The sequence below is a fragment of the Enhydra lutris genome, unplaced genomic scaffold (genome assembly GCF_002288905.1).
Source record: "Enhydra lutris kenyoni isolate GAN:26980312 unplaced genomic scaffold, ASM228890v2 scaffoldscaffold10, whole genome shotgun sequence".
Lineage (NCBI taxonomy): Eukaryota > Metazoa > Chordata > Mammalia > Carnivora > Mustelidae > Enhydra > Enhydra lutris.
Window position 1 is genome coordinate 694,900 of NW_019154094.1, and position 14,461 is coordinate 709,360.

The 14,461-nt window shown below is 48.0% G+C and overlaps 1 protein-coding gene across 8 annotated transcripts in view; it reads right to left on the reverse strand.

Annotated features, from left to right (window-relative positions):
- Window positions 1–153: 153 nt before the first annotated feature.
- Window positions 154–14,461, reverse strand: part of LOC111143814 (A-kinase anchoring protein 8 like) — a 28,319-nt gene continuing 14,011 nt past the window's right edge. For 3 of the 8 annotated variants that reach the window (XM_022497719.1, XM_022497720.1, XM_022497721.1), the window contains 7 exons: window positions 14,108–14,171; window positions 13,201–13,309; window positions 11,609–11,750; window positions 11,416–11,521; window positions 11,051–11,181; window positions 631–726; window positions 154–547 (listed from right to left, as the gene is read on the reverse strand). In XM_022497719.1, the coding sequence (XP_022353427.1) occupies window positions 227–547; window positions 631–726; window positions 11,051–11,181; window positions 11,416–11,521; window positions 11,609–11,750; window positions 13,201–13,309; window positions 14,108–14,171 (969 nt within the window). In that variant the 3' untranslated portion in view covers window positions 154–226. Of the gene's footprint in view, window positions 548–630; window positions 727–11,050; window positions 11,182–11,368; window positions 11,522–11,608; window positions 12,666–13,200; window positions 13,833–14,107; window positions 14,172–14,461 lie in introns of those variants that run through there. The other 5 variants (XM_022497725.1, XM_022497726.1, XR_002640343.1 and 2 more) reach the window with 4 other exon arrangements.

Here is a 14,461-nt window from a genome sequence, read left to right on the forward strand (position 1 = left end):
GCCACGGAGTCTTACTGCGCGCAGGCGCTTCCGTCTTCCTTCCTGCCGCCAGTGCGCAGGCGCACTCCCCCACCCCTTCCCGGGTCCCGCGCGCAGGCGCACACCGCTCCCAACTGCGGCGACCCTGCTGCACACCAACAAACGAACTAGAAGTGGGATCGGAAGAGCTTTATTAGGCCTAGCTTCCATCTTTGGCCACGCGGGTCCTGCCCGCCTGGGGCCCGGGTTACGGTGCGCCCCCGCCACCCTCCTCGTCGTCGTCGGCCTCCACGTCGAGGCCCGGGATACCGCGGATTTGGCGCTGAAGCGCCCCGCCCAGCAGGGGCACGGCCTCCTCCTCCTCCTCCTCTTCTGGGGGCGGCGGTGGCGGTGGTGGGGACGCGGCCTCGGGCGCTGGCTCCGGGGGCACAGGGGGCTGCGCCGGCGCGCCATCTGCACCCTCGGCGCCCCCTGCCGCTTCGACTAGCGCTCCCTCGTCCAGGGCGCCGCCCTCGGCCTCCTCCTGTTCCTTCTCCTCCTCGGGGCTATCAGTGAACGGGTTTTCACCCTGTGGGGAAGGAGGCCAACACTGAAGCGAGGGAAGGACCCGTGGGGGCCAGGTGCCAGGTGCCAGGGGCCGGCGCGCCTCACCTTCAGGTAGCGTTCCAGCTTCTTGCTGATGATTTTGTTGTTGAGGATGCTGCGGGCCACCATGAGCGAGGACTTCTTGGACTGCTCCATCATGAGCTGCAGGCAAGGCAGGTAGGGCTGGAGAGGCTGCTCTGGGCGCCAGAAAGCCCCCCTACCCCACCGCACCAGATCTGCAGAGTCCTCCCAAACCCCTTTGCCCCCAGCTCAGGACAGCCAAGCACTCTAACCACATGGTGAAATCAGTGTACAAGTGTACCTTGGGTACAAGCGTAGGGCCACTCTACAAGCACGGAGCCAAGACCTGATCTGATCTTTGCTCGAATGCTCCATTCTTCCACACAATACGTACTGTATGTAATTGATTAAAGACATATGTCTTTACGGCTGTACAGCAGAAATCTGATGTGCTTGCATAAAAACTACAAACAGTGAACAAATTAGGAAACCTATGAAAAGCCAGAGGTGCAACCCGTAACAAGCCAACTGCCCATATGTAAGGAACTTTTTAAGATTAACAGGGAGGATATAAGAACAGGAATACAAATGTCAAACAGTACATTTAAATGATATACCTCCTTTTAGCCCACTGAAGAGAGACCCTTCTACCCTGAGGGTGACAGGGTCAACTGTTTACTTACTTTCTGGAAAGCAGTTTGATAAAATGTATCAAAAGCAAAAGCTTGTCTCAAAAATTTGTCTCAGTAATTCTTTACAAGACTCTATCCTAAGTTTAAGACTTGGAAACATTCATGCACATAGTTTCAGTAGTGAAAAACTGGAAAGCACCTAAAAGTTCTGTGAAGTAGTTAAAACATTCTAAAGAACCCCATGCAGTCCTTAAGACAGGGCTCACCTCTGGGGCCTCTGGATAACTAAATTGGTTAAACCACTGACTAAAGCTCAAGTCATGAGCCCATGGTCCTAGGATCAAGCCCACATGGGACTTCGCACTCAGCAGGGAGTCTCCCTCTGCCCCTCCCCACTGCTTTTGTACCCTGTCTTCCTCAAGTAAATAAATAAAATTAAAAAAAAAAAAAAAAAAAGGTTCATCTCCTGTGTGGTGAGAAAGGTCTGTGATGGGCCAGTGTGTATAGTATGCCAGGGTATTTTTGTCTGGAAGGATTTATACCAAAATGCTAAGTGGTTTCCTCAGTAGCGTAGGTACAGGCAAATCTCACTTTCATCATTATGAAGATAATGTATGTGTAAAGCCATAAGCTGAAAGAAGATAAAAGCTATTTCTGTTGGCGTGGGGAGCCCACCCCCAGGAGTCCTACTGCTGCACCCCAGCCAACTCTTACATCATCCTCTCACTTGCTGTTTCTATTTCCTTTTCCCACCTTCACCTTTTCTTCTTTATTCATTTTCTCTACTATTTGGGGAAAATATGGATAGTCCTCATGCATGCTCAAAATGAAACAAGTTAAAGATGTACAATTAGGATGTGAGATCAGACCATTTCCTCTGCAACTCCTTACTTGCCAACACATGATCCTCCTCCCTGTAGGCACGGAGATGTACACACAGCTCCCAAGGGAAGCCCATTTACATGGTGTCCAGATTTTGCTACAAGAACCAAACACCACCAGAATAAACTTAAATACTTCCATATTGGTGCTACCCAACAGGTTCCCCACAGTGTGCTGCCTCAGTCCTCTGCAAAAAGTTGTATTAAGCTATAGTAAGTTGGGCTTCCTCCGCCTGTACTAAAACAATATACTTATCCCTTTGTCTCCTAAGCAGCATCAGATGTTAGCCCTGTTGAATATTTATGTGGTTGAAGGAAAGAAAAAAGGATGAGGCCTTTGGCATTTCCGTGTCCACCAGTGAATGTGAGTGATCTGACAGACACACGGGGCCCCTTGCCCAGCATTCTAGAAGGTCATCTTCTCCACGACCTCTGGGTTTCCTGGCTTGCTCAGGAAGGCTTTGTGTAATCCAGGTAAGATTCTAAATTTTGCTCTTTTATTTTTCACATTATTTCTGGAATTTAATATATGGTAGTAGGTTAGGGGTCCAGCTTTTTTCCCCAGAAACTAATGAGATAAACAATTGTTTCTCCATTAAGTTGACATACAGGTCTGTAATAATCCCTTCTCCACAAATCTTAAATCCAGAGGAAGAGTTTTCTCCTAAGCTCCATTGTGTGTGTGTGTGTGTGTGTGTGTGTGTGTGTGTGTGTGTGTGATTTATGATTTTATTTACTTACTGGCATAAGCAGGGGGAGTGGTAGGCAGAGGAAGAAGCATCCTCCCCGCTGAGCAAGGAGCATGATGTGGGAACTCTATCCCAAGATCTTGGGATTATGACCTGAGCCTAAGGCAGACGCTTAACCAACTGAGCCACCCAGGCATCCCTCCATTGTATTTTTATACCATCTTTATTTATCCCACTTCTATAAGTCATTTGAAGCATTACTGATAGTTCAACTACAAGTCACTCTCCCAGGTGCCACTAGGGATGTTAGTGATCATTACCACGTAGCTGTTTGGAAATCCAAAAACTAATTTGAAAATATCTGGCCCCTGAGTTTCAGAGAAGGAACAAGTACTGACTTTGACAATTACTAAGTTCCAAAACATACCGGCATCTTTCATTAGACTCTATTCTGGTTCCACCGCTTTATTACTATGCCAATATCACATTTTAATTGTAGTGGCTTTAAAAAAGTTCTATTTGCTGGGGTGCCTGAGTGGCTCAGTGGGTTAAGCCTCTGCCTTCAGCTCGGGTCATGATCTCAGGGTCCTGGGATCCAGCCCTGCATCAGGCTCTCTGCTCAGCAGGGAGCCTGCTTCCCCCCTCTCTCTGCCTGCCTCTATGCCTACTTGTGATCTCTCTCTCTCTGTGTCAAATAAATAAAAGAATAAAATCTTAAAAAAAAAAAAAAGTTGTATTTGCTAAACCAACTCCCTGAACTCAATTACCACCCTTTCTATAATTTTCTTGACTATTGTTAGACTTAATTCTACAACATAAACTTTAAAACAATTTCATCGAGTCCCCCTCCCCAAAGTATGACTGGAATCCCGTGAACTGTACACATTAATGCGGGGAGATGTACATGTTTATTCTGTTCTGTTGTTAAGTCTCTTAAGAAGAACGCCATATATTCCTCTATTCAGTTGAATTTTTATTTCCTATCCTTTGCATTTAAGATCCCATATCTATCTTCTTAAATCTATATTCCTAGTTGTGTTATATACTTTGGGGTTACTGTGAATAGATTTTTCACCCCCCCTTTTTAAAAGATTTTTCTTTATCTGACAGAGATCACAAGTAGGCAGAGAGGCAGGCAGAGAGAGAGGGGGAAGCAGGCTCCCCTCTGTGCAGAGTGTCCAATGCGGGACTAGATCCCAGGACCCCGACATCATGACCCGAGCTGAAGGCAGAGGCTCAACCCACTGAGCCACCCAGGCACCCCAGTTTTTCCCCATTTTCATTTCTAACTGGGTATTACCAGAATGGAGAAAGGCTATTTCTTTCTGGATATTATCTTGAATTCCATCCCTTTATCACATTCTATTAATTCTAAGACCATTCTGTTGGAATCATTCAGCTTTTCTAAGAATATAATCACATTATTTGCATATAAAGTTTTCATTTCCAGCATTTCACACTGATACTGTTGCTAATTTGTTACTGAACCATCCTTGTATTCCAGAAACATACTAAATTACAGTGTAGTACATGGGGCGCCTGGGTGGCTCAGTCGTTAGGCTTCTGCCTTTGGCTCAGGTCATCATCCCAGGGGTCCCAGGATTGAGCCCTGCATCGGGCTCCCCACTTGGTGGGAAGGAAGTCTGCTTCTTCCTCCCCTACTTCCCCTGCTTGTGTTCCTTCTCTCACTGTGTCTCTCTCTGTCAAATAAATAAAACCTTAAAAAAAAAAAATGTAGTATACACTTGAATCTCTACTATATTGGTAATTACTAATATTATACTTAACACTTTATTCTTTATCCTACAGTTTCATCTTGGCATTATCCTTATCAGATTTTTGGAATTAAGGTTTAAAAAATCTTCCTAAAAATACATCAGAGGATACACTTCCAGCATGACAACTTGATAAGCTATGTGAACCTTCTCCGTAGTAAAACTGATGAAGACTATAGAACAACACAACCCTTTAAAGTCAAGGGAAAAGGTCCTAAGGACATACAGCAAATGAAGAAATACTGAGTAAGGAAAAGTTACCAAGCTCAGGTTTTACCTAGAGACAGGCCTTAAAACAGTGAGCTCCCAATTCTCTTTCCAAAGGAACTTACTTTTTTTTTTTTTTTTTTTTTTTAAGGATTTTATTTATTTGACAGAGAGACACAGCAAGAGAGGGAACACAAGCAGGGGGAGTGGGAGAGGGAGAAGCAGGCATCCCGCTGAGCAGGGAGCCTGATGCGGGGTTTGATCCCAGGACCCTGGGATCATGACCCGAGCAGAAGGCAGAAGCTTAACGACTGAGCCACCCAGGTACCCACCAAAGGAACTTACTTTATTCATAAGTGTGTTAGGAAGTTTAAGACAGAGGGCTCTCTCAAAACAGTGGAGGGTGTGGGGAAAAGCAATTCAAAGGAGACCAGCAGATTGGATACTAATATAAGCTAAATCATCAGCTTCCCCCCATTACCAGAGAGAACCAACAAAACAGCTAAGAAGAGCCTACAGGGGGGCGCCTGGGTGGCTCAGTGGGTTAAGTCTCTGCCTTCAGCTCAGGTCATGATCTCAGGGTCCTGGGATTGAGCCCCACATCAGCCTCTCTGCTCAGAAAGGGAGCCTGCTTCCGCCTCCCCCTCTGCCTGCCTCTCTGCCTACTTGTGATCTCTCTCTCTCTGTCAAATAAATAAATATTTAAGAAAAAAAAAAAAAAAAAGAGCCTACAGGGCTCAGAACTCTCAAACAATGACCTCAAAAATAATCAGTTTAAAAGAGCCTGGATTTATTTAATTGACTCAGATTGGAGAACAATTTAATGGCTCAAGGCACTGCTGAAAACAACAACACAGCAATCCGCCAACAATTTTTATAGTTTGTAGTAGTTTAGTTTAGTCTGGGAAAGAAAAAAGAGAACCCTGTCAGTCAAAACCACTGTTATTCTAGGATGGCTGTTATTCCAGGAAGCTGTGTCCCATGGCTTCCCCTTCCAAGACACCCTACCAAAGGCTTCACGTTGTGGAGATGAGAGAGACTTCAACAAATAATTTGACCAGGCAAATAAGTAAGCAAATACAGGAACAAGACTAGGGTAGGGGTGGGAAGAAGGAAAAGGCATGATGACAAGGTCTCATCAAATACAGAGTATCAGTAAAGAGACAAATTACAGAAAAGAAACATAAGTCTTGGAGCTGGAAAGTACAGTAACTGAAATGATTAATTCACTAGATGGACTTAATGGTAGATTTGAACTGGTGGAAGAATTAGAAAATCTATAGATTGGTAGAGAAAGGATCTGAAAAAGAGAGAAAAAAGAAAGAAAAATATTGTCAGACAACCTTGGGACACCAGTAGATGACCTGACATATACATAATGGAAATACCAGCAGAAGAGGAAGAAGAAGCAGAAAAAAATTTTTGAAGAAAAAATGCAGGGGTGCCTGGGTGGCTCAGTCGTTAAGTGTCTGCCTTCAGCTCAGGTCATGATCCCAGGGTACTGGAATCGAGCCCCACATTGGGCTCCCTGCTCAGTGGAAAGCCTGCTTTTCCCTCTTCCACTCTCCCTGCTTGTGTTCTCTCGCTGTATCTGTCAAATAAAATCTTACAAAAAAAAAAAAAAAGAAACAAAAAGAAAAAATGCATGCAAACTTGGTAAATCTGGTGAAAAACAAGACATCCAAGAAGCTCAACAAACTCCAAGTAGAATAAATACAAAGAGATCCACAAAAAGACATAATAAAAGTGCTGAAAGCTGAAGACAAGGAAAAAGTGTTGAAAGCAAAAGAAAAATGTATCATCACTTAAGGGAATCCCAATAAGGTTAAAGGTTGGTTTCTCATGAGAAACAAGGCTAGAAAGCAGCAAAAAGAACATATTTAAAATGTTCCAAGAAAAAAGTGTCAAATGAGACTCCTATGCCTAGTCAAGCTATCTTTCAAAAAATGAAGGTGAATGGGGCGCCTGGGTGGCTCAATGGGTTGAAGCCTCTGCCTTCGGCTCAGGTCATGATCCCAGGGTCCTGGGATTGAGCCCCACATCGGGCTCTCCGCTCAGCAGGGAGCCTGCTTCCCCTTCTCTCTCTGCCTGCCTCTCTGCCTACCTGTGATCTTGGTCTTGTCAAATAAATAAACAAAATCTAAAAAAAAAAAAAAAAAAAAAAAAAAAGAAGGTGAAATAGACATTCCACAATCAAGAATACCTGAGTCTGCTACCATTAGACCTTGTAAGAAATACTAAAGGAAGTTCTCCATGCTGAAAGCAAGTGACCCCAGACAGTAATGCGAATCCATGTGAAAGACCAACAAAAACAGACATTATAAATGTGTGATTCTTTGCCTGTCTTCTCAACTGACTGAAAACTAGTTGTATAAAGCAACACACACACACACACACACACACACACACATTTGTATTGTTTGATCTATTAGCATATAGAAACATGTTTGCCAATAACGGCACAAAGAAGGAGGGGGGACTAAAGCTGTACTGGACTAATAAGGAAGTGACTACAGATGATAACTTAAATCCACAGGAAAAACTCAGATGGAGAAAACCAAAAGTAAAAAATAAGAAGGCTAATATAACAAAAACTAGAAATATATAGAATATGTATAAAAATATATATAAAATATATAAAAAACTAGAAATATATATGGGCGCCTGGGTGGCTCAGTGGGTTGGGCCGCTGCCTTCGGCTCGGGTCGTGATCTCAGGGTCCTGGGATCGAGTCCTACGTCGGGCTCTCTGCTCGGCAGGGGGCCTGCTTCTCTCTCTCTCTCTCTCTCTCTGCCTGCCTCTCTGTCTACTTGTGATCTCTCTCTGTCAGATAAATAAATAAAATCTTTAAAAAAAAAACTAGAAATATATATAATATAAATATATAATATATAATTGCTTCCCTTTCGTCTGTCAGCTTTCTTAAAAGACATAAAATTACATAAAGTAGTCATGATACTGTATTACACTATTGGCTTTGTGTTGTTAGGATTATAACATATGTAGATAAAATACTATGTTCAACAGTAACACAACAACCGCCTATATAGAGAGAGCTATACATGAGTAATTCAGTTCCACTGAAATTAAGATATTCTGTATGAAAAAGATTCTGAGAAGTTAGTAGGTATAAGGTAAGGCCTAGAGAAACCACTCAGAAAAGATGTCCCCCCAAAAATGTAGCACACACAAAAAAATCATTAAGGAAATCAAAATATTACACTAAAAAATTAAAACAAAAAACCAAAAACCAGTAAAGGGGGAATAGAACAAGAGATGTAAATCTGATCATCTCAGTAATAACATTAAATCTGAATGGATTAAGCAAACTAATCAAAAGATAGTCAAACTGGATTAAAAAAAAGATGGCGTCAAAAGATCCAAATTAAAAGAGCTAAAGCTTATGAGAAACACAAGGATAAATCTTTGTGACCCTGGATTTAACAATGGACTCTTGGCCATGACACCCCAAGCACAAGCCAACAAAATAAACTGGTCTTTATCAAAATGGAACTTTTGTGCTGCAGATACATCAAGAAGGTGACAAATCAACCTACAAACTGGGAGAAAATGTTTGTAAACTGTAGGTCTGATAAAGGATTTGCATCTAGAATATATAAAGAACTCTTTTTCTAAAGATCTCATTTATTTATTTGTTTTAGAAATAGCAGGAATGTGAGTGGGGGGAAGGGGGAGAGGGAGAAAATCTCAAGCCAACTGGAACTGAGGGCAGAGCCCAACATGGGGCTTGATCTCATGGCTCTGAGATCATGACCTGCTCTGAAACCAGACCAGGAGTCAGATACTTAACCAACTGAGCTATCCAGGCACCCCTAGAATATATTAAAAACTCTGTAACTCAAGAAGACCATACAACTAAGAAACACAAGATCTGAATAGACATTCTCCAACTCCAAGGACAGACAAATGGCTAACAAACCCATTAAAAGATGCTCAACATCACTGTCATTAGGGATATCCAAATAAAAAATAGGGGTTCCTGGGTTGCTCAGTTGGCTGAGCATCCGCCTTCAGCTTGGGTCATGATCCCAGCGTCCTGGGATCAAGCCCCACATCGGGCTTCCTGCTCTACAGGAAGTCTGCTTCTCTCTCTCTCCCTCTGCTCCTCCCTACCACTCATTCTCTCTCTATCTCTCTAGGATCTTTAAATAAATAAATAAGTAAATAAATAAACAGTAGACAGCACTTCACACCCACTAGGAAGGCTAGAATCAGAAAGTCATATATCAGCGCTAGAGAAGTATGGAGAAACCAGAACCCGCACACTATTGCTGATGGGAATATAAAACATGATGGGATATAAAATGGTGCAGCCACTCTGGAAAACATCCTGCTGTTCTGAAGAAGTTAAGGAGAGTTACTACTGGATTCATACATTCCACTCCTAGATACATACCCCAAGAGAAAAACATATGCCCACACAAAAACTTGTACACACATGTTCAAATACTTGTAATAGCGTTATAGCCAAAAGGTGAAAAAAGCCCAAATGCCCAAATTAATGAACTGATAGACCAAATATGGTATATCCATGCAAGAGAATAGGATTAGGCCATAAGGAATGACGTTCAGACACATGCTACCTGGATATACCCTGAAAACACGTTGAATGGAAGAAGCTGATCACAGAAGATCACATATTACATGACTCCATTTACGTGAAATGCCCAGAATAAGCAAATATACAGAGACACAGTAGTTCAGTGGTTGTCTAAGGCTGGGGAAACATGGTGGGGGCATTAGGGAGTGAGAGTGAAAGGACAGGAGTTTCTTTCTGAAGTGATAAAAATGTTCTGTAATTGTGCTGATGGCTGCACAACTGTAATATACTAAAAACTACTGCACTGTATAGCTTAAATGGGTGAACTGTATGCTAGATGAATTATATCTCAATAAAGCTGTGACCCAAAATAATAATAATTAGAAGTTTTTCATTCATTTCTACAGTCTGGAATCTCTAAAAATACAGTATTTAAATTGTACTCAAATCTCTGTAACTCAACAACCTCTGGTGCTTTCTAATTTCTAAGTTATCTTCTGTCTTTCCTCACCCTTCTGTACCCCTCTATTAGCAGCTATGGCTTTTTTGTTTTTTCCCCCAAACTTCTAGGATCAATGTGAGTTTATGTTTTACTGGCAATCCCTCATTTCACCTAGATTTTCCACATTTTAATATCATGCACTGCGGTCTGCTCTCTTCTTACCGCCTTATCAGATCCTAGTTCCAGAACCTGGTGTTGGCAAGATCCACACATGATCTCCTCCACCACCTCCCCCATCCCATTGTTGAGAATCAGTGCAGCAAGAAAGACCAGAGATGAATCAGATGGCTGTGGAAAAAGGCTGAGCAGTGCTATTTCCTATGCTCCCCCTGGCTGCCATCATCTGCACATAAATCCCCTCCGCCTCCTCCAGGGTAGTGGCAGTCAAGCCTCCGAGGGTCCCGACCTGGTCCTGGTCCTGAGTTCTCTCCCTACTGCATAACCCCCTGCCACCCCCCTCCCCTCACCCCAAGTGGACCTCTGACAGCCACCTTCAGCCCAGCAGGACACCCCCTCAATCAAAAAACACCTCCTCTGGCTTGTGTGCTAGGCATTGAGGATACATTGGCAAAAAGACTGAATTTGTTCACCTTCTTGCCAGACTGACTCCTTTCCCTGTACCATATCCCTAGCCCCTTATCTTAGCAGCAGCTCTGTCCATCTAGTTACCCAAGCCAGAAGCCCGAGACATCCCAGATGGTCACTTCCTTAAATAGCCCTTTTGTCCAGCCTTTCTCATCACTCCCAAAGTGGAGGCACTCCTGTAGTTTGGTAGTGCCACAGTTCCTCGTGTGCCCCCCAGATCTCCCTCCACACCAGGTGCTGCAGCAACTCTAATCCTGTTAATGCCCGACTTAAAAACTGCCTACAGGAGAGAGCCACGGCCCTCAGCCCAGCCCTCATGAACCCCTCCGCTAGCAAGATGCACACTGTACACTTCCTCTTGGGTTTCTGAACCTATTCTGACTGGTGGCCCCTATGCACACGGAGGTCCCCATATCCCACAGCCTTAAGGGTCCAGCTCTAATGCCACCTGGCAGTGTCCCCATTTCCCTCCCTTCTCCCTGTAGCTGCACTGATTGCACTACCAGAAATGTCTCCATCTTCCTGCCCCGCCACATCTCCTGCAGTGCCTCATGGGCAAGCATAGGTTATAACCCCAGCACCACCCCCCAAGTCAATGCACAGGATGGCAGTAGGGCACTGGTGGCCACTCACCCTGCGGTTGCGGTTGTGATCCATGGTCTTGAGGTGCTTCTGAATGATCCCAAACTGCATGGGAATGAAGAGGTCACAGGCTGCACAGTGCGCTGCCTCTACTTTCTTCACAAAATGCTCCATGGCAATTTCTGCAGGGAGGAGAAGGAGGGTCACCACTGGTTCCAGGTGCCTAAGACATACCCAGCAGTTTAGGGAAAACACCAGACCAGCTCCTCACTTCGCCCTGCCATTTCCACGTGGGCCTGAGGCTGTTCTCACTGACCCTCCCTGGGGGAACAGAGGGGTATCTTGACCCCACTCTGAGAACCAGAGAAGGGCAGACTGAGTCTCTGCCTGGTTGGAGTGGGATGGAACCTCCTCACCTTGGGTAAGATCCTGGTCTCTGTAGATCTGCTGAATCAGACCATCAAGGTCCTCCACGGTTTTCCGGAGTTCCTCTGTCTTCTTGGTTTTATTGGCAACATACTCCTGTCAAAGATACCGAGGAGATACCAAGGTTTGTGCAGGCTGCTCTGTGTTCCAAGGGGTCTGAGAAGCTGCTGCTCCAAGGCTCACCTGCAGAAAGTCAGCTGTCTGCTTGGGGAGCTTGGTGCCTACGTATTTAAAGTGCTCCTTGTGGAACTTGCTATCGAGGTGGCTGGCCATCTCCTCCTCGTAGAAGGTCCGGTATTTGCAGAGAGAGCACACAAACTGGATCCTGCCACAGGAAAGAAACAAGGGGCTGAGGCCTCAAGGGTCCCAGGGAGCAGTGCTGCCGCCTCACCCAACCCAGCTGCGAGCCCTGAAACAGGCCTTGCTCACGGGCCTCTGAAGGGCGGTCCCAGCAGGGGGACAAGCTGGGACCAGTAGGGTCGGGAGTAGAAAGGGACAGAAAGTCTGCAGACTGCAGTTACTGCAACGTGGGGGGCAGGGGTGGAGCTCTTCCTTCCCAGACAGGAGGCTGAAACCCGAGGCAGCAGCTGCTGCAACAGGCCAGGAGTCGCTGGAAGGCTGCCGGTGGGCCTCTCTACCAAGGCTGGGCACGAGCGTGTGCACTTGGCCCAGCTGGGGACCGGAAGGAAGGATGCCCTGGCGTGAGCCAGGTGGCCCTGAGGTGCAGAGTGGAGTACACAGTCCTGAGGCAGGGCCCGAAAAGGTGCTGCATCTTCCTTCTGGGTCTGGGGGACTGAAAGGCCCAGCCCATCCTCTGCTCAGAATGCTTGGGGGTGGTGTCGGGAGGGATGGGAGGCAAGCAGGCCTGGGTTCCTGCTGCCTCATCTTCCTCTTCCAAGAAGAGACCAGTCTGAGCTGGAAGGAGGATGCCCGCCTGGCCTGCCAGAGGGCAGCCTGGAGTCACCTGAGCGAGGTGCTCTGTCTGGGCCTGGTGTCCACAGCAGAAGCCCGGGGTCTGGGGCCTGGGCTGGAGCAGGCCGCCGTGGCAAGGGGCGGAGGAGGCCAGCCGCCACCGAGGCCTCGGGGCGGGTCCCTACCTCTGCCGGACGTCCTTATCTGGGCCACGGGGTCAGCTTTGTCTGGAGAGCCCAGGGGCCGGGCGCCGGCGAGGCTGAGGAAGGTCCAGCAAGAGCAAGAGTCTGAGGCGGAGGAGGAGGAGGCAAGCGCCAGTGCGGGAGCCCTGAGGGCAGACAGACCCGACCAAGGGGCGTGAAGGCCTCAGCCGCAAACAGGCCCGGCCTGACAGGGCCGGCGGGCAGGGCAGAGGGCAGGCCCGCAGCTGCCACAGCCCACAGGTGCTGCCATCTCTCCTGGGCGCGGCGGCGGCCTCTTGGCAGCTAGCTGGGGTGGCACAGGCGCCTTGGACCTCGAGTCTCTGATGAGCTGGCCCCCTCCCGCAGGGGCATCGGGCCCCCAGTGCACCTCGGGGCTCGTGCGCCGAGTGACCTAGCGCTGGAGTTTCTGGGCAACGGTGCCGAGCAGTGTCGGGTCTCAGGTCAAAGACGCCAGCGGTCGCCAGGCGGCCGCAGTGGGGCAGGGAATGAGTCAGGCCTTGGGAGCTGGGCCTGGCGGGAAGCAGGGTCCATGCACGGCCGAGCAGGTGGCAGCTCCCGAGGGAGGCCTGAGGGCGGCGAGGCGGCAGAGCTATGGCCCTGCTCTCCAGGCAGCAGCCCCGGAGCGAGGCAGAGGCAAAGGACTGGAGGGAAGCCGGTTACCTTTCCACCATGCGGTCTCGCTGCCGCTTTTTCTGCTTGTCCTGGCTCTTCTTGCCTGCCTGCAACTTGCGCTTGATCTGCCCACTATCATCCTGGGTGCTCAGGGCCCCTGTGGAAAGGGGAGCACAGTCACCAGCTTGGTTCCACTGGGTCAGGGCAGGCCCTGGGGCCTCCGGCTGGATCACCCGCCTTCTACTCCAGATAGTCCATTCTGAGAGCAGCCGTTCGAACAAGGACTCCGGCCACGAGCAGGGCTGGGCACCCTGGGCTGGGCAGGGAACTGTTTTGGGCCTAGGTCCTGAAGAGAGGAGGATACAGGCTGACCCCACTGCTCTCCAGAACACCCATACTCTGCAGAGGGCCACAGGGAGGCTGGAAGGCAAACAGAAGCCGTCTCGGTGGGGACACTGGCACAAGTTCAGCGGGGCCAGGTAGCGGGATGCAGGGAGGCCTTGGCTGAGGCCTAAGTGCAGCCCCCAGAGGTAAAGACCCGAAAGCTCATAGGACTCAGCCCACCCCCCCACGGCGCACCGCGGCAACAGTGGGCTGAGGCTGGATTTACTGTTAGGTACCTGCTGGCGCTCATCACTCAGGTAGGGGGACACGGACTCCCAACAGGGGCTGGAGAGGCGCTAAGGGAGAGGACAGGCAAACCAGAGCCGTAAAAACTGCACCGAGGGTCCCAGCTCAGACACCAGCCACTGAGGACTTGGAACTGTCACTACTGAAGGACGGAGGGCAGGAAGGATGCCTGTGGTTCCCCCCAACTCTTTTGCTTGCTGCCCCCACAGGAAGGTAAAACGAAGGCCGGCCACATTTCCGTCACAACCCTGCCCTCAGCTGGATCCCTCCAACTATGAGTGCCCGGAACAGTCTCCCTGGCATCCAGGCCACTCACAAGACTCACCCTTTTCTGCATCCTCTTTGCCTTCTTCTTTGCCTTCTTCTTTTCCGTCTTCATCTTCTCCTTCCTAGGACACAGTTCCAAAAACCCCACGTTAAAGCACATACAGTTGTTTATAATGTCGCTGAATGCCAAGGCCTGAAATGTCAGGCACTAGGCCAAAAGCCTCACAACCCCGCAGCAGCCCTTGCACAAGGGGGCTCATTTGACCATTTTCTGATAAAGAAGCCCGGCCTCCGGCTGGATGGCCTGCCTGCAGCCTATTCTCTCTCTACCGGACCTCCACCTCCCTTGTGCTGTTCACACGTGCGTGACCAGGATGGCCTGCGGGCCCCGTGGAGAGCCCTGCTCTGTGGC